Source organism: Lipophrys pholis (genome assembly GCF_963383615.2).
Source record: "Lipophrys pholis genome assembly, chromosome: 10".
NCBI classification, from domain to species: Eukaryota; Metazoa; Chordata; class Actinopteri; order Blenniiformes; family Blenniidae; genus Lipophrys; species Lipophrys pholis.
The window spans coordinates 11,191,479-11,212,162 of NC_137640.1; the positions used below are offsets into that span (position 1 = coordinate 11,191,479).

General features: G+C 39.7%; 2 protein-coding genes across 2 annotated transcripts; both read left to right on the forward strand.

Annotated features, from left to right (window-relative positions):
* Window positions 1–6,509, forward strand: creb3l3a (cAMP responsive element binding protein 3-like 3a). The gene is made up of 10 exons (XM_080474266.1): window positions 1–332; window positions 699–815; window positions 942–1,185; window positions 2,082–2,215; window positions 2,889–2,999; window positions 3,101–3,207; window positions 3,856–3,924; window positions 4,129–4,213; window positions 4,695–4,788; window positions 5,372–6,509. Exons 1-10 carry the CDS (start codon window positions 312–314, stop codon window positions 5,686–5,688), a joined length of 1,299 nt encoding a protein of 432 aa, XP_080330392.1. The 5' UTR covers window positions 1–311; the 3' UTR covers window positions 5,689–6,509.
* A 12,190-nt stretch (window positions 6,510–18,699) lies between these two features.
* On the forward strand, window positions 18,700–19,902 carry rxfp3.2b (relaxin family peptide receptor 3.2b; the record flags this gene model as incomplete). Its single annotated transcript, XM_080473892.1, has 1 exon — window positions 18,700–19,902. One exon carries the CDS (start codon window positions 18,700–18,702, stop codon window positions 19,900–19,902), a length of 1,203 nt encoding a protein of 400 aa, XP_080330018.1.
* Between the last annotated feature and the right edge of the window lie 782 nt (window positions 19,903–20,684).

Below are 20,684 nucleotides of genomic sequence, written 5' to 3' on the forward strand. Positions count from 1 at the left end.
AATGTTGCTCATCTTCCTGGAGACTCCATGTCTTTAGTTTCCAGACAGACTAACTTGCTCTCTTTGTTAACTGTGTGCTTCTTGTTACCAATCAGATTTCTGGGTTATCGCTTCACAGCCAATGGGGACAAACTGAACTCAAACTGAAGTCAGCTGGGTGTGTTGTGTTGGAGTTGGAACTTTGGACCTAAGAAGAGCTGAGAGCTGCACCGGAGACACTTTAGGAAAGGGGGAACAAAGTAAATTGGATATTTCGACTGGATTCTCTTTGTTTTTGGGGGTTTGCTGTTGTACCATTCAACCAAGGAGCTATGGCGCACTACTCAGATCAGGTAAATACCAAAATATTCTTTCCTCACTTGTCTTTATCAAATTGGGTTTCTGTGACAAAGGTAATCAGGAAGTTCCACAGAGTTCCATCCACGCTTCAGAGCAAATTTAAAATCCATAATTAGGTGTTGAAGCTATATCTATCCATAAATACCTATTTTGGAATGACTGGATGAGTTCATAAGCATGTAGAAAATGTCTTGTTCTGGGACTGATATCTACACAGTACAGAGGAACATCTTGTACAGTACAGTGTGTTCAAAGAGAATTGTGAATTATACTCTTTTCTCTCTTTTTTTGCCTTTAAAAACCTGTAGATATAATCACAAAGTCTTCTGTCGTTATTTAATACCATGGCCTCATTTCAGGGCTGTGATTGCGATGAGCTGCTTGACTGGCTGTTTGATCAAAATGATGGGATCCTCCGTCATGAGGAAGCGGCGCACCGTGGCAGCCACTATGGCTGGCCAGTTCAGGAACCAAATGTGCGTCTGACTGTTTGCTGTCTATCTACAGTTTACTCCTGTCTTGACATTCTCTGTAGTTCTCATATTCTGCCAAGTTGTCAGAGAGATTAATGTTTGTTTTTTTTAATGGTTTTCACCCTATAGATGCAACAACCGCCCAACCAAGCAGACAATGATTTTCTCAATGCTCTCCTGAGTGGAAACAATTCTGTTTCAACCTCGCCACTCTGGTCCCCATGTCCTAGTGACAGTGGGATCAGTGAGGATCCTCCCTCAGACCAGATGGATAGTCCACAACGACCCGAGAGCCCACCTGAGGACACGCAGTACTTCGGTACAAAACCACAATTCAATGCAGGACTAGAAGCTAATGTCTCCATTGATCTGAGTGAGTTACACAAACCCATCAAAACATTTACAAACAGACACAGTGAAAAATCATATTTTATGTTTTGGGGTCTTGATAAAACCAAAGGTTGTTATCTTAGCTGATCGGAGCACCAAAAGCTTTGGAGAATAGATTTCTACAAATTTAACTATTTCCCTAAGATAATCAGGTTAAAAGAAAATATGTATTTAAATTCATCAGGAAGAGACTGCAGTTGTTTTCATACAGGATATTTATCAGTCAAAAATATATTGGAGGTTCAGTCATGGTTCTCACATGGTGTGAATGTGTGTGTGTGATCATGTGTTTCACTGTGTTTTCACCCATTTTCGACTTGGGTCTGCCCCTCTTCCCACAGCCCACAGTTAAGATGATGAATTGAAAAATGTATATTGTTTTAATAAGTTCAAAAATCAGACACACTGTATACTGCATCTTTATAACATTTAATACATTTAATAGCTAATATATATATATATATATATGACAACTTGTTGGAGTCATTATTAATATTTTGTCTAGTCTACGGTTTATTTATTTTAATTAAGGTTACATTGCTAAACGTTGCAGTGCTTACTATTAATTGTGAGCAGCAAATGATTAATAAAAAGTGATACATTTGAGATTACTATTCCTACACATAAACCCCAAGTTTTAGAAGGAATTAAGAAGGATATCGTTGATTATTTGTGACTGTGTGTCAGAGTATTAATATAAACAATGACATGTTATTATCGATTAAGAATCGAAAAGTTAAACATGCAGAAAACAAACTAATTGTTTGTAGGACAATTTTAAGGCTCCAAACGCTGCCTCTTAAATCATAGTTTGACAAGAATCCAAGTGAAACTTTGTTTACTTGTTTCTTACGTGTATTATTGTCTACTTTGATGCAGATGGCTGGGAGTTTAGCAACCCGATGGGCAAAACAAGGCTTATGCAATACCCTTCTGGTGTGCATAGACCACAGATGTCCTCTGGCCTGCCGCTGACTGTCAAAGACCTGCTACTAAATGGCACGCCAGAGCCCGTAAGTGCATCCAGGTTGTATATATTTGTATAAGACTTGCACACAACCCATTGTTTAATTTATGGTGTGCGTGTGTGTGTGTGTGTGTGTGTGTGTGTGTGTGTGTGTGTGTGTGTGTGTGTGTGTGTGTGTGTGTGTGTGTGTGTGTGTGTGTGTGTGTGTGTGTGTGTGTGTGTGTGTGTGTGTGTGTGTGTGTGTGTGTACGTACTTCCGTATAAGCGGGCAAATAAACAAGCTCTAACTTCTTATATTTTCTCAGCATATCATCACAGCATTTTAGCTCGGTCATAATCAGACATGACCATGAGATTTAATTTCATTCAAGAGGATATCTCTATCGTCGGGTCAAGCTCACCACGGGCAGAATAATTTATTGGCGCTTCTTAAACTTGAGGGTGTACAGAGGAGTGGATCTCAGCTCATTGCTGATACTGAACGTAGCTTCTCATCCCAGTTTAATAAGATGAAGGAGCGCTGCAGGATGCAACTTCACTTCCACAGACATAATTGCTTCGAGGTAACCATGAAATAAGACTGATGAAGCAGCCTGATAGCATCCCATCATTTAGCGATATTTTCTGTGCAGCTCTAGAGACCGGAGATAAGTGGCAGAAGAGGTGGGCAGAAAGAAAATTAAATCAGAGTGTTTCAAATGTTCATATTTCACCACCAGCCCACCCAGCAATCCCAGAAGTCCATTCAGGAGCTGATTCTCAATGAAGATGAGAAGAAGCTCTTAGCCAAGGAAGGGGTCACTCTGCCCAACCAGCTACCTCTCACAAAGGTAATTTTCCATCAATACCAAAGTAATGAAAATATTCATCAGGCCCAAGAATTTATTCCACAGAAGCACAAAATGGAAATATTTCTTCTCTTGTCAATCAGTACGAAGAAAGGATTCTGAAGAAAATACGCAGGAAGATTCGCAACAAGCAGTCTGCCCAGGAGAGCAGGAAGAAGAAGAAGGAGTACATTGATGGGCTGGAGAGCAGGTCAGCAGCTATATTTCACATAAGCATGTGAATGAGTATTCATGGTGCTTTTCTAGGTTTGAGCAAAATAAGTCCAAATTCAACACCAGAAAATTACTTTTTAATGACCAGAGCAAGTTCTTCACTTTTGTACCCTCAAGACAATTATTATAATTATTCATTTAAAACACAATTTACTGCACACAATTATACATTTCAAACAGCAGAGGTTGAAGAGGCCTAAGATTTCACATTTGTGATGTGTTTTCTTGTCAGTTTTGTGCAAAAAGCTGCAATCAGCCTGTGACAGAGGGATATATTGATGAGGAGGGGCTATTTACAGATTCCATGTGAGTTTTTAGAGTTACCTTCTGAGCATATGGAGAAACTAATTCTAGGCTGAAGCCACGCTTTGCTTTGGGAAATACGCCACACTACTGCAATTATGAGTACAATATGGCGGAGTGAGTAAGAAAACATGCAAAATCACATTACCTGTCACATCAGATCACCATGTGAGGTTTTGCTGTTATTTATAACATCATACAGTTGTTATATATTCTGTGGCATCAGTATAGATGTGTGCATTTGATCATTATTTTTTTTTTTCTTACTCTGAGAAATTTGACTTGGTTCTGGTCTTCTCCCTCGTGTTGTTGTCTCGTATAGGATGGCTGCTTGCAATGCACACAACCATGAGCTGCAGAGAAAAGTGTCTCAGCTGGAGAAATGCAACGTGTGAGTTCCTTCAAAATGGAAATTTGTTTTCATTCCCTACATTTTTCTGACCATTTTAGTTCATATATGTTATGAAAAGTCTCCCATTCACAAACTGCCCCTGGCATTTGGCCCTCTTGCTTCCTCAAACCATCACTAATCCAGCTGTGTTTTCTTTCTGTGTTTTCTTTGTCTTTCATTCTTTTTCCCCACTCCTCACTGCAGGTCACTAATGGAACAGCTGCGCCGGCTGCAGGCTCTGGTCATGAATACATCTAACAAGCCAGCCCAGACTGGGACATGTGTGCTGGTATGGAAATAATCTGTGCTTGCCAGATAAATAAACACCCCAAACACACCACATGATTCATTAAAAACTGGGGGAAAAAAAAAAAAGCACCTTGACTGCGCGCCAACAGCAATAACTGTTACAGCTGGATTAGCCACCCACAGACACCATTGTATTTATGTGTACAATGGACAGCACAAAGGATACAAGAGAAATGGTCCGTATAATGTGAAACACACTGTCATGAACTAATTGTTGATTGATTTCTCAAGTGGAAACTTTGTGGCAAAGAAATATCTGAGAGTAGAGAGCAATTCTTTTAACAAGTACAAATGAATATCAGAAACTGTTCCATTACAAGACATTTTTTATGATTCCCTCAAATCACTGCAAGCTTAACACGAGTTTTACTCACAAACCCAATAGTGCATTTGACCCATTTGTCATTTACTTAACTCTCTTTGTCGGTGTCCCTCTGTTTTTCACTTTTCTCCCCTTATAGGTGCTTCTGCTGTCCTTCTCCTTAATCATATTCCCCAGTCTCAAACCTTTCTCTGACACCAAGGTCAGCCAAGGAGACTTCAGTCCAGTCAGAAGTGAGTAACCTTCACTAACTCGTAGCCTTACGGAGCCACCTGCCAGTTAATCCAGCACCTTTCTGTCACAGCAATTCTCGCTCATGGCAGGAAAGGTTCTCATCCACAGAGTCTCTCACCACGCTCAGCCTGTCCAAGGATTTACTGTCGACGTAAATCTGGAAAGATTATCAGTAGTGTACGGAGGGGTAATGGCCATGTATGATCTTCCTAGTTATTAAAGCTTTTTCTCTGTTTGCAGCTTCTGATGGGATTGAAACTTAATTGATGATCAGAATGATAAACACAACTCTCTGAAATTATGTGTAATCTTACTTGGCCTACAATTACTGCAAATGTGGATTATAGACATATTGACATATTTTTGAAGTGTCATGAAGTCAAGCGTGTGCTCACACACACACACACACACACACACACACACACACACACACACACACACACACACACACACACACACACCTGTCAACTGGAGTGTGCCAGGTAAGGAAAACCCAATAATAAGCTGAGCTCTGTACCCACAGAGGCATGACCTGTTATTTATTTATTTATTAACTTTTTTCCATCCCTCATCCTCCCACAGTCCAGTCACGGTCCCTGCAGAACCTCCAGGCTTCCCGTGTGCTACATGTCACTGACTCGCCATTCTCCAGTGAAGCTGAATCAGAGCCTCTGCACCGACATTCACCAGGAGAGCAGGGGCTGCAAGATATTACGGCACTGATGGAGAAGCTGGGAGTAAACCCAGAGCAGTCAAGTTTGGAGTCCGGGTCTCTAAACATCACTCAGGAAGATCCGATCGGTCCATTCCATGTGGACCCAATTACTGGTCACATAGCCACTGTGACCTTGAATCCCCACCGCTCTGCTGGGCTGCGACCACATGCTGATGACATGTAAGAGAAATGAAGGAACCTGCAGCACATAAATCGTTCTTCTCCTAATAGTAGAGCAGGGAATTATGAGGGACTTTTGTTTACACACAGTAGACAGGGGAATTAAGAGTGAATAATTCCTGTTTTGCCTTTAATACAAATTCTGTCTGAATGCATTATCTCCTCATTTGTGATACTCTTTTATATCAGCATGTGTATTTGAATCTCACTGAAATTGCCTGCCAACTTGGAGTGTGAATGCTCTCCCTTCTGGCTTTGATAGAATGTCAGTATAAATTCATGTTTCAGTCTGTCAAAAACTAGGTGAATAGAGCTCTGATGGCCTGTACAGTTTTATTCTAAAGACATAATTTTTTCATGCATCAAAGTGTTTTTCTTTGCAGAACTGATTGCAACCCCTTTTTGACGGATGAAAGTGACTCAAATAAAAGAAACAAACAAAAAAAAACCATCAGTTTTAAAATTCTTCGGATTCTTGTCCTCATATGATTCCAAGCAGTAAATAATTAAAAAAGGACACAGTTCAGCATCTCCCCTGCCAATATCGACTGAAAAGCTCTAATATGTAGACAAGTAATCTCTGTAAGGGCATTTACAGATATGATTTCAGCGAAAGCATGGTTCACAGAGAGGGAGACGGTAAAACTGGGTCAAAGGTGGGAGAGACGACCTCTTATCTCAAGAGTCTGACTTCTGACTCAGCAAATGACTTTTTGACATGTTTGCATGAATCCAAGATGTTTGTGCACTGACTCAATTTCTGTGCTTTCCTTGCCACCACACAATGATGGAATAAAGACGGCAATGTTGTTGCTGTTGGAGACTGAGTTTGATCAAAACGGAGGCCTGATTGGGTGATGATGATCTTTGCCACGGGCCTTATCTTCACAGAGTAGCTGGACCTTCAATTCCAGGATGAAAAGAACCACAGAGGAAACCATCTGACCTATTTTGACTCAAAACAGCAACAGAAAATAACTCATTTTAACATTTAGTTTTATATTTAGAGATAGCACGATAATACAGTAACATAACGATTCATAACATATTCTACATGATACGAAACCTTCTGGCAGAGCCTCCCTGCATGTTCCTCCTGTGCCTGTGTGAATTTGCATTAAAACTTTCAACATAAAGCTGATTGGCAAATGCATTGATAAGAGTGTGGCAGAGAGGTGATTAAGCCCTGATAGGGATCAGGTGTGCCGCCTCACCTCTCTGCCCATAAAGGAGGAGCCGCCAGACAGGCGGGAGTGAACACACAGACTCACAGGCGAGAGCCTGAAAGGGGCAGTGGTGTCTGGTGTGGGTGTTTTGGGTTGAGTTTGTGGGTTTTCATTTCATAAAAGAATGGATTTTGGAACGCTTGCTCGACTGCCACAAAGAGTTACATATGTCTTTAGCCTTTATCCACCCATCTACTATACTGCTTCATCCTGTTCAAGGTGAACAGATGAAACATCTATTTATCTGTCTCATAATATTTTGCAATCTGAGAAGCGTTGAACATTTGGAAAAACTGCTATTGTATAAGCTTTTGCACAATGTTTCAAATGTAAAACTCTTATCTGTTTTTGTCTTCTTAAATTAAGAGGTCAGTGTTTGGGTTAAGGTTGTTAAAAGATAGCTCTTTTTTTTAATTCAATAGATAAACGGGAGAGAGTGCATTTTTTTATAGTCAAGAATTACATATGAATAAGTACAGCATTGAAGTAAGAAACAAGACAAAGTTTAAATTTGGATGGGGCCTGTTCTAGCATAGTTATCCCTTTAATGAATGTCTGTCTGGTTTCAACAGTGAGCAAAGCAGATGTCCTCAATTTCTGGGAGCTGCTTTGTGCTGATATATACTGTTATATACGTGCTGTATGCTGTGATATTACCTTCTGGTGCATCTTGGTGTAATAGACTAAGCAAGCCATAATGTGACATGTACAAGCACCTATAGAAGTTTACCAGCAAGTTTGTTGATACAATGAAAAAAGAACATACGTGGACAAACTTAACAAATTGCTTCACTTGGTAACACCTAAATGAATCAAGTTCTTTGAACTTAAAATAATTAATTAACTTTTTTCAGCGTGAGCCAACTCTTCTTTAAATGTTGTTACTTTCTAATCCCATACAATTACATTAAATTGAAGTTTATTCATACAGCACCAATAGCAACAAAAGTGCCTCATGGCATTGTTCCAGAGAAAAACTAACTCAGCTAGTATAGAGGTTGATGGAAAGGAAAAACTCTTTAACGAGGCAGCAACTTCTGCAGAACCGGGCTCGGAGGGAACCACTTTCTGTTGTTCCAGTTAGCAAAGGATAGGACAGACAGAGAGCAACAGGCAAACCAATACACAAGTGTAAACGCTACAGATGTGGGCAAGAGGAAGAGATAACAAACTCCTTTTTCCACTGTCAAAAATCCTGCTGTCAGGTACAGAAATGAGATTGCATGGACAACAGGAGAAAGATAATACCAGTAACATGTAATGGTGACATATAAACGTATGGAGACTGAGGGGGGAAGGAAGCTCAGTGAAGCAAAGGACAAGCCCCTTGATAATTTATAGCAACCAAGCACAAACTAAAAACCAAATCGCCACAGAAGACTAGGAGGCTGCAACGTATGAAGAAGACAGAAATGGGGCAAAAGCAGATCAAGCGTTATTTCAAGATAAAATAGAGGACACTCAAAACAACAACCAAAAGAACAAAGTGATGTTCACAGGTAAAATGGTCCAAAGGAAGGAATTTATTGCAATATCCATGCAATGGGTTCGTCATCCCAACATCAACATGTAAACTTGCCTTGTCAGAAACTAAACCTGGAGCAACCAACATTCTTTACTGAGCTGCCAGTCATTTCCAGCCCAAGCTATCAGAACCAACTCAACACTCACGTCATCCAAATGCATGAACAGAAAATTAAACCTGTTTTGTAAACAGCCCAAATACTCAAATGATTGTCCAGTATTCAGTAACGTATTCAAACAAGGGACCATCTTGGCTTGTTCACCTACAATATGAACAGTCTGGCTCTCTGGGGGATATTAACTTTATTTATGTTTAGTAAAAAGCAATGTATGGTGGTGTTCGTGGCATGGGAAGGGTTTACAGTCATGGGTCTAATATTGCGTACAGGGTGAAGACTCAGGACATGGTTTTGACTAAATGTATTGACTGTTGATAATTAACTTTATAGATTACAGTTTATTCAAGGGAACTTTAATACACAGCATGAGGAAGAGAAGCATAACTTTCTTCCACTAAAATCATTTGGTGTATGTCAGCAACAGCCCCAAGTAGACATATTACACTGACACTAAGCACAATGTAGGTGTTCATGTTTTCCTAGTGCATGAATAACAAAGAGTGTCTCATCTGCAGTAAAATTGCATTCAACCAAGTGAAAATGTAAATGTGGCTACGGTCTAGTTACTTTAGATTCATTAAAATGAAGCTTGCAGAGAAAGTCAAGAAACTGACTTATAGCTGTATTAAAGTCCTGTGCCATTGAAACACAATCTGCATGATAATAAACCTACAATAACTGAATGAACGATAACGGTACCATTTTCACTATTTAGCTCAGTTGTTAATTTACCGTTGCTCTGCATATTGAATCAAATTTGAACTAATAAACATAGTCCCACTTTATCCAGAGGGCAGAATTAATTCTAGGAAAATCAATTAAAAGCATATTTAATGGCAAATGGCTTTTAGAGTTGCAGCTATAGCTGTTCATATTTTGAACATTGTAAATGTCTTCTCTTTCATGGATAAAACAAAGCCTTGCTTTTCTCACATCTCACTTCACCTCACTTTTAATCCGTCTGTGTGTCTAATTCGTTTTGTTTCTATGATCTTACAAACCTGATCAGGGTCACTTTTTTAGTTTATTCATGCTGACTTTGCTCAGGGCTTCTTTTTTTTTCTTTTTCCTCTTTTGATTTGCATATTTCAAACAAGAAAAAAAGCCATATTTCTAACAGCAGCAATTAGAAAAATGCTTAAAAAAAAATGTATTTGTCTAAAAAGAAACTAAATAGCATGACGAGCTAAACTGGGCGACCCATCATTGCCCCCTTTTCTGCTATTCACTGATACTCTTTACTCTTTCCACTCTACTTGGTGTGTTTTCCATTGTTTACAATCAGTGCAAGAGTCTCTAATGAGCATCCTAATGCATTGCTTTGATTAAGAAGATCCCCACAGAGCCTGTGAGGCTTTACACATCGGCTCCCACTGAGTTTGATCAGCCGTGAGGGAAATTTGGAAAGACTGAGCATCTTTCAAAGAGATTTCACAGCTTCATTTTCAATTTACTAATGGGCTTTTTTTCTTTGTGGCGTGACACTAATAGAGTGAAGTGACTGGGTGAAGTTGAGTTGCAAGGGGAAAGTCCTTGGCAGTGCAACATTGCAAAGTCGAGGTTACTGACATGCCTGTTAAACTAAATGCCCTGTTCTTTTTGAATTTGGGAATGTGTTGTAGCAAAGTCCAGGCCGCAAAGCAAAAGAGAAAAGAAGCTCCAGTGCCCCCACAGAAAGACAGGTTAAGATGGTCATTTGTTAATGTCTGATGTGAGGTGAGCAAAAGCACAGTGCAGACACAAAGGCTGCAGCCACAGGACTCCTGTGACAACTAGATAAACCTAATGTGTTACCTGAACTCATTCTGTTAATGAATTACATTAACATTTGTTGTCACATTACAATAAAGATCATATTAGGTTAACAATTTTTCTATAATTGGCACTCGCTGTCATCCTTTCTCTATGTGTGAGCCAGCCTAATATCGGCTCTGTGCAATGTCTCTGATCCTTGGCCTCTCAAGCATAATTCACTCATTAGCACTAGAAACCAATCTCTTGTATACATAGAGTGAAGGTTAAATGCAATTAATCTTAGTGTCTTAAAAAAAAAAAGAAGACTCCCTCTAATCCAGATCATTTAACCATTCAGTTAGCATAAACCTGTTACAAACTTAAAACTTAATTTATCAATATACATGGATTCATGTCTTATTCAGATATGCAAGAGTGTTTGTAAGGGTTCCTCTTGTGTCTCGGTCAAGTCTGCGTCACTTACCTGTTTGTCTCTTCCTGTTTTATTTTGAAGTCTGTCTCATCTGACCTCATCTTTCCCTCATGTGACCGCTGTTGTCCTTGTTTAAGACATCCCACGACTTCCTTGTGTTTTCAGATTGTGTTTTAGACTTTGCTTCTGTTTTTGACCTGCCTTTGGATTTGTCCTTTTTGGATGCCTCTTCAGATTACTCAATAAACTCACATCCTGTTTTCAAGTCTGCTTATTGGTTCACCACGATCCGTGACAGGACTGAGAGAACTAGACTTAAAATGAACCAGTAAGAAGACAACTACATAAAATCTTAAATTACAAAAACAAGGTACAACTGTAGTAACTAAATTAAAAGCAAATTAAATATTCAAATAGTATATCAATAATGACAGAGGAAATGTTAGACCGATAATCAAAACAAGGCAGAAATCAAATTATAAATAGGATTTTTAATCAGCTTTTAATGCAGTCATCTGATTATTATGCTATTCACACAGAATATATAAATAATCTTAAACTTGGGGAGGTAATAATTTATAAACAACATACTGATTAATTATGTCTCCCATGGAGATCCGTGTTCACCAGACACTCTAATTACATCTTGCATCTTCTGGTTGTGTTGGATGATTTGTACTTTCAAAACTAAAGTTAAATAAGCAGATCACCTGCTTAGATTGATTGAATTTTTTCAAAACATTTTTGGGGTGTGAAGCTCATCTGAGCTTAGCAGATACTAATCCATAATGTAATCCACAAGACAATTTATGACTTTCCATTCCAATAATTCAATAAAAACTTTAAATTTCCCTATTTAAAAAAAATAAAAATTATGATGGAGATAATGAACTCTACTGGCTGCCATAACATTAGGATCGCGTGCCTGATCCTATGTTTTCTTCCATTGCTAAGTATTCTAGTTCTAATGCTCACAAACACGTTAGAGTTTTTAGTAATGGAAGTCTGAACACTCAGACTGAACTATGCAACCACACTGCAACCACTATGCACTGCTAATTCAGATATATTTCTATCAGAACAAGAATTAATTTCTGCACCGGGATTGAGCTCCAGTGGCTCATCGGTTGGATTGGACCACACGGTTCAGAGAGGCTTGGCCATCCGGTGACGTTTGAAAGGTTATTAGACAGTTTGTCCTTTGAGCCCACTACTCTTCGCTTTGGTCATCGAGGCTCTGTCTGTACTTATACACTCTAACCCTTTTATTACAGATGTTCGGACATATGGTATAGAGCTGAACATTTCTCTTTATGCAGATGACTTGTTTTTGTACGTTTCTAATCTGACTGTTTCTGTTCCTGCCGACCTCACTTACTCTCACTTCATTTGGTGAAATATCAGGTTATAAATTGAATTTGAATAAAAGTGAAATAATCCCTATAAATACCGCTACAACAAATGACCTGCACTGCACTATTTACCCTTTAAGATTGCCCAGCATAGTCCTTGTCACACGTAATTGTGCACATCTATATAAAGCTAACACTTTGCGTCACTTTTGACCCATGTCCGTGAAGTCTTTGAACGATGGTCTATGCTCAATTTGATGCTTCCCGCTCAAATCAATTCAGTGAAAATAAATTTACATTGGGAACAAAAAGGCTGCCAGGCTGTGAAAACTATATTTGCGGCAATTGGGTGGACTGGCTTTGCCTCACTTCAGGTTTTATTACCGGTCGGCAAACATTACAATTTTAAAATAGTGGCTTGAAGCTGAGGCTCTTAATCCCTCTCATACATTTAGAAACCAATTCCACCTTCTCAGTGTCATGAAAGGTTCCAGTGCATGTGCCCATTCACTCCTCCATTTCACTTTATACAAATAACCTGAATATTAGTAACACTTGTTCAGTTTAAATACCATTTTGGCCTCCAGTCAGGATATATTTATGCTCCACTGGTTGCAAATCATATTTCTCTCCATCCCTAGCCGTCAATGCTTTCCTGAGTCAGTTAAATTTGGTAATGAAAAACTTTTGAGATTTGTATATTAAGAAGAAATTTGTATCATTTCAGCAGCTCTGTTTCTTTTTCACTCCTTAAACATCAGCTTTTTAGGTATCTACAGATCCACAGTTTTGTCTGCAGTATATTTCCCAACCTTCTTACTAGTACTCCTTTGGATAATTGTTTTCAAGCCTATCACATCTGCAACCAAATCATAGAGGTGGAAAGTAACAAATTACATTTACTCACCTCACAGTAATTGAATAGTTGTTTTTGTGTACTTGTACTTTTTGGAGTAGTTTTGAAAGTCATATACATTTTATCAGTAGTTAAATGGATTAAGACGATTGCGCTCTGGATTTACTTATGTATCAAGCAACATCAAAGACCTTCATATAAAAGTATGCATTTCCTTTAAAGCCAACTGTTAATAGCAGTTATCCAAATAAGAACACCATGGCAGGAGGAGAATAGACATACTCATGGTTGCAATATTAGAATTACTAAGCTACAGTAAATTAAACCAACTAACTAACAAGACTAACCAAACCACAAACAAACAACAAAACACAATCACTAACAACATTACAAGACTAATATAACCCACAATTATGGTATTTGAAGTCCAAACAACCCAAAATCCCCATGGTGCATTGCAGCACAACAGTTCACTCCTTACACTATTATTTGACAGGTAGACCACAGTTTCACACCAAAGAATGCCATAGTTTTGTCTTAAAAACATGGTGATGGTGTCTGACACTAAATATTGGTCTCCTTTAGGTCCTTCAGGGAAGGTCACAGCTCTTGTGACTGTCAACCATTTTGAGTTATAGATTTACTGATACAAAAATCCTCAATTCGTGCAAAGCAAGGCCTTATTCAATATGAACCGATACACTGGACCTACTATACAAAGTCACGGTTAGATAATATTTATAAAAATGTATCTCCATCATGTGATCAATGTCAGCAGTCACCTGCAAACGTGATTCACTCTTTCCGCCTGTGCCTCACTCTCTGAAAACACTGGACATACATTTTTGATACTCGCAGTATTTTTAGAGGAGCGAATTAAACCAAGTCCACCTTGTGCTTTATGTGGCGTTTCTCCTTCACCAGCTTCACTTCACAAGCCCCAAAAAGAACCCGATGTCCTTCACATACTCTTTAGACTCAAAGGCTCATATACTGATGACTCATCTGGAAATCGAGTCGACCTCCTTCTCATACATAAGGGACATCCTATATTCTGTTGCTGTGTGTTTTCGGCTGGATTGCAAGAACTTTGTTCCGGTGCAATTCTGAGATTGAATAAGACCCCATGATACCATGTTTTACATGTCTCTAAAAAGACTCTGTTTTTTCCATTTCCCCTTTCACCTTAAACCTTTTTCCATCAACCCATCGCAAAAAGCTGAACTCTATCTGTGTTTCTGTGTTCTATGTTTAAAAACCAATGTTAAACTTGTTTTGTTTTTTTAATTAATGTAACATGATGTATATTACAGTATATTATATAAAACCGTGTTGACATTTGTCTTTGTTAACATCAATAGAGAATTCCTGTTCCAATGTGATTTGGACTCGGTTACTCCTTTGTATTCAGGTTCCCTTGCTGTCATCATGAGTGCCATATAGCCTCCATGTGACAATAATGAAAAACATAGATTTCAACGCCCCTTGTGACACTGCACCTGTGTTTGACTACTCAAATGGTGTCGACTCTGTTTGTTGCTTGGTCCAGCCTGGCAGACATTCAGTGGTGCACATCTATAAATCATCTTTGGGTTTCACGTCAGTTGGCGCTTTAAGCAGTTCATTCTCATTATGAAACAGGTTGTCTGATCTTAGCTGAACTTCTGATTGTGGAATTACATCACAAATGTACAGCCTGGACAAAACATGAACCAAAAAGAGGACATGCTAAGATAAATTACTTTTCCATGCTGGAAAACTGATTCATCTCAAGGTGAATGTATCCAATAGCCTCAGGCCAACTGTCTCAACTGGAAGACATATATTTTAGCATATTCCAGGACTGTCGGTTTTCAGGAGATATTACCCTTGGCCCCACTGGGGGAAACATTCATTCAAGGACACACTTGCATCACAATATGTCCATTTAATCAATCTCAAATTTAAAAATATCGTTGTCACGTGAACCAAGAAATATAATCTCATGGGTCTGATAGATAGCGGTATTTCAATTAGTTGGGATCAATCAGAAGAAAAGGAAAATTCACACTTATTAAAACGATTTTAAAAATTAATGTTAAGCTTTGGATGATTAAATTCTTGTGTGTGAAGCATCTGAACACCGCAGATCAATGACCCATATAAAGAATACATGACCCCTCAGGCTGGCGACTGTGACTTGGTGGATGCTTCTGGAGACATCAACCATTCTTAAACTTTGCCAAATCACTATATTCAGATTTCTACAAATAGTTTCTCTCTCCTAAAGTGATATAATACTGGGAGACTGATCTGGGTCTTTATTGTCTTTTTAAATGTGACACCAGTGACTAAAGTAAGCAAAACTGCATTATCCTTACAACCGCACCAAAAACAATAAATGCACTGACTGATATGCCAAACAGCTTATTTGCCGTCAGTCCAAGCAATTACCTGTGACTTTGTTCACATTTGTATTGCAGAGTTAATGTGAGGTGCCCTTCACAGCTGCATAATAACTCACTTGATGAGAAGTGATTCAGAACGCAACCTATGAAATGTCAGAGGCTTTGGTAAGCAGCCTGTGTAGAATTATTCTTCATCAAAGATTTGAATGCTTAGAACATTAAACCAGGCATCCTGTCAGAGCCTGCGCATTTGGAGGTTTAAGGAGTGTTAAGTTGACAAGAAGTGGGTCGCAGGGGATTAAAAGTGTGCAGATTATTTATTTTTTACCCATGCTGTCGTGTCTTTTTAATTTGTTCGAAAAGTAACACAGAGGGAAAACTTTACAATGAAGAGAAGTTATTGCAAAAGCTCAAGGTGACAGAGTTCTGATTCTCATGAGAATTGTTCCTGCAGTCTTCTGTAGATGGTCGGATCCCTTTTTATAAACCTGAAGTCACCCTCGGCTTGTCTTAATTCTGGAAGTTTCAACAGGTGGCGTAATATGATGCCAGCTGGCACTAAGTGAATAGTTAAAAAAAAAATTGAATTTTGTTGCTTCTCACAAAGTGATGGAGCAGGCCTATCACACTGTTCACCACCTTTCCATCCACCTATTTTCTATTCCAATTTGTCCAAGTTTGGACAACTTGGACAGGTCACCAAATCACCACAGGACAAACAAAGAGAAACAATCATTCCCACTGATATTCATACAATATTCATACAAGTTCACTTGGTGGGGGTGACTTGACCATTGATAATTCACCCCCTTGAGAACTTGAGTGCATGTGTTTGGAATGTGAAAGGAAAGCAGAGTACCTGCAGAAAACCCATGCATACAACGGGAGAACATGCAAACGCCATACAAAAAGGCACCTGAGCCAGGATGTGCACACGAAATCTACTCTCTAATAGCTTTGCGTGCGTGTGTGCGTATATATAATTGTCTTTCTCTGTGTCTTTGTAATGAACTGCCATCCTTTTGAATGTGCCTTTTGTCATATATCAGAGAAGACATAAGCACAATAACCAGGTATTGCATTCAGATATACTTTAATAACATCTCCTTTGGAAAGAATACACTATGACGGAAACTAAATTGTAGAGCTGAAAATTACTGATTTATTGATCTCAGTATAACTACTTTCAGAATACTTGTAACTTCATTGCAAGTGTTTTCTTACAAATGTCACTTTGTCATCCAAGTGATAACATTTCATTTTGGTGCTCTGGTATAGATTTATTTTGCTTCAAATCATGTCATAAATATACTCAGGCACTGAGGAAAAAAAGACAAATACTGCAATAAGAAATAGAACTGCTTATTCACTTGATTTAATCTAACTTTGTCCTAAAACGTTTCTTTTTTGTGCAGTTTGCTGTCTTAATTGTTTGGTCAATGGATTGTTCTTGTGTGTTTGTTTCTTATTTCCAGTTCATTGTCATACTTTTACTGCTTCATGTTTTTTAGACAATTTATAAAAAGCCTAGTTTTTAGCCTGGTGCAGAAACATTCCGTTCTTGTATACGGGCGTATGTATTGAATGACAATGAAGCTATATCTATATATCTTGTCCCTTTCTTTTTCCCTTAATACTATTTGTCCTTTCCTTGTTTCTTCCTCTCTTTGTCTGGGGGCAGTAAAAAGAAAAGGTTCTGCACAACTGTTATGCTGAGGGTAATAGTCTGTAGCAGCAGTTTATGTGTATGGCTATTTCCCAGGGATTTATGAGGTATATCGTTTGTGGAAATCTTTAAAAGTGAACAAGATTTTGAAGTTTATGTGTTGTGACACACTGTGGAAAGCTAATTACATAAGCATTGTAGTGGCATGTTCAGTGAACTTTGGCGATTAATGCTTCACGGGTCTTGATGAATTAGTCTGTGAGTGGGTTTGTTGACAGCAAATAAGGCTTCACAGTATCGATTTCTGTTATGACCAGGACATTAAAATATCTAAAAACCGCTTAGGCAGTCTGTAATTTTTGGGAGATGATCTTCATATACATATAACAGGAGGAGTTACTGTCCTTTCTCAAATGAATGCTTTGATCTTAATTCGGGACTGGTGCTCTGACTGGAATGAATGATGGTTTAGTTCCACGAGGCGGGTCGGTCATGCATAGAGAGCTCTGCGTGGCTCTCAAGGGCTCAGTGGAGAGCAACAATAAATGTAATTTCAGTAGGCATCCACCAACAGATGAATAGTAATGCAGTGGACTTATGCCCTATTATTTTACAGATTGATTCAAACAATGTTATAGCATTGTGTGCAATAGGCAAGAGTTAGTAGTATATACCACTAGATAGTCTTTAGTTAGATAGTGTATAGTTTTCTTCAGTAATATGAAAGATAGAAACGATATAAAGATATACATAAACGTTCAGTACTTGACAAGTGCTTTTTTTGTTGTTGTTTTTTTTGTTTGTTTTTATTCCCCCTGTTCTGGTTGGCAGCTTAGACAAACAATATTATGTGATTGAGAGCCTTCCAGTGTCAGAGCAGTTTTTGCTTTTGCAACAGAAAGAGACGTGACAATTGCTCAATTCCGGTACTCGCTCTCTCTCTCTCGCTCTCGCTCTCGCTCTCTCTCTCGCTCTCTCGCTCTGACACACACACACACTCACACACACTGTTCCTGACCCATTTTCCAAAGCCTAATAATAATAATAATAATAATAATAATAATAATAATAATAATAATGACGTCTGAAAAGTCGTTTAACAAAGATATTGGTGACATTCTGATGAATTAATTTCGTACTTTGTTCTTCCTGGGGGAGTAGCGATATAACATGCAGTGTGTTGTCCTTGATGCTTGTCCTTTACGGTCTCAATAGATGTATACAGTGCCTAAGCCTCGTATACTGTCACAATTCACAACACGCGTCATTTCCCCGCATATTTCAGAAACATCACCGCAAAGTACGATTGTGGAGGTGGTGCGACTGGTGCGTCAAAGCACATCACGCCTCACCCCTGACGGCCAGTCTGTGAGACTTTGATGTGGTTACGGTTATCTGGCTGTGATGCGCTCCTGTCCAATCACTCACTTGGTGAAGCCAAGCGCGCCGACCGCGCGACTGAGCTTTGCGCGCACCCGCGGACCCTATAAACCTGCGTGGCGTTGCGCTGAGAGCTGCGAGTTGTCGCTGAGAAATCAGAGGAGGTTAAACGCGGCAGAGGATCGCTTTTTCTGTTCTGTGGGAGATAACTTGACTCGAATGCAACATGAAAGCTGCAATTAAGAACAAACTTTTTCCCTCTTCTTCAGTTGCACATAGCAGCTGTCTTAACTGTTTTTCCCCTTCGAGGCTGATCTCTGATGAGACAGAGTCTCGCCATGCAGCTTAATGAGACTGGAGTGCAAACACTGGCTCCTGAGCCATGTGAGCAGCAAATGCTTCAAGATGACAAGACTGGAAATCACAGTGGGGACCATACCAGCAACCTGTCGCTGCACTGCTGGCTGCAGCTCCTCACCAAGGAATCTATTATGGAATTTCAAGGAGACAGCTCCAGTGTAGTGGTGCGTGTGATGATAGCGTGTGTGTACTCTCTAGTCTGTGCATTAGGGTTAGTTGGAAACTCACTGGCTCTGTATCTGCTGCACTCACGTTACAGGCAGAAGCAGTCATCCATCAACTGCTTTGTGATGGGACTGGCTATCACGGATCTCCAGTTTGTTCTGACTTTACCCTTCTGGGCCGTGGATACAGCTCTGGACTTCCGCTGGCCATTTGGCCGTGTGATGTGCAAAATCATCAGCTCTGTCACTACCATGAATATGTATGCGAGTGTATTCTTTCTCACTGCCATGAGTGTGGCACGTTATTACTCTATTTCATCTGCGCTGAAAATGCACAGTCGGCGGACAGCGGCTGCCAGGGCCAAGTGGACAAGCCTGTGCATCTGGGCTGTTTCCCTGATGGCCACTTTGCCCCATGCCATTTATTCCACCAGCGCCCAGGTGTCAGATGAGGAACTTTGCTTGGTGCGCTTTCCGGACTCAGGGAGCTGGGATCCACAGCTTCTTTTAGGGTTGTACCAGTTGCAAAAAGTGCTCCTGGGGTTTGTAATCCCTCTGATTATAATCACCGTTTGCTATCTACTGCTACTGCGAGTCATCCTCAGCCGGCGGATTGCAGGTGTCGCCGGCCCAGAAGTAATGCAGGGACGGCAAAATCGTCGATCCAAAGTTACCAAATCCATAGTTATCGTGGTTCTGTCCTTCTTCCTGTGCTGGCTTCCTAATCAGGCACTGACACTTTGGGGAGTGCTCATTAAGTTTGACCTTGTGCCATTCAGCAAGGCTTTCTACAATGTCCAGGCCTACGCTTTTCCCCTGACTGTGTGCTTGGCACACACCAACAGCTGCCTCAACCCAGTGCTTTACTGTCTGATTCGCCAGGAGTTTCGTGCAGGACTCAAGGAGCTCCTCCTCCACGCCACACCATCCTTCAGGAGTTTAACTCATCTGTTGCGTCGCAAGGCCAAAGTGGCTGAGGCACCACCTGTTCTCGTGCTGGTCCAAATGGATGTGTAAGCAGGGTGAATTTCAGCATATGCCACTGTTTCTCATCCTTTGTCTTAAAGGACCCATGCTCTGTTTTGGATATCTATTGAATTACACCTCTCCTAATTCAAAGCAATGCAATTATGTAACGCTCAGCAGAAGCTTATTATCAATGAGGACTCCTAGAGCAGAGAGACATCTGAGCCGTGGCAGAGCCCCACCTGGACCAGAGCCCGTAAACATGGGCTTATAGTGTAAATAATCTTAAACTGCTTTCATTTTAACTCTGTCAACTCAGAATTTATTTATTTATTTTTTACTTGATTTCAAAAACAACATCATGGACTAAATGATGGGACGTGTCCCAACTTAGACTGCACTTGTCAAGATTTGCTCTTCACCAAATGTTTATATATCGCAATGGATTTCTACTTCACTCTTCTATGCTTCTGACAAGCAATGTTGCTTTCTGTTTCTGCATCATCATACCTGCAGTATGCAAAAACTGTACGAGGGAGACATATTTTGTTGTGAGCATTTGCTGTGTTTGTGTTTGTTTGCCGTGCGTTTGTGTGATTGTACTCTCTGTCATGCAGTAAAGTACATTCAATTTTAAAGAGTAGGCCACTTGCGGGTAGGAGGCTCTTTTGAATAATGAACAAAAAAAAAGCAAAAGAATGAAAACATTTTAAATCTATTGAAACGTGTTCATAGGGAAAATTGGGGGGGTGGAGTAGAAAATCAACTTTGCAATTTATTTTTCTTTTAGTATATTGTCTTGGTAAAATGACTTGTGCACTTCGAATTGTGAA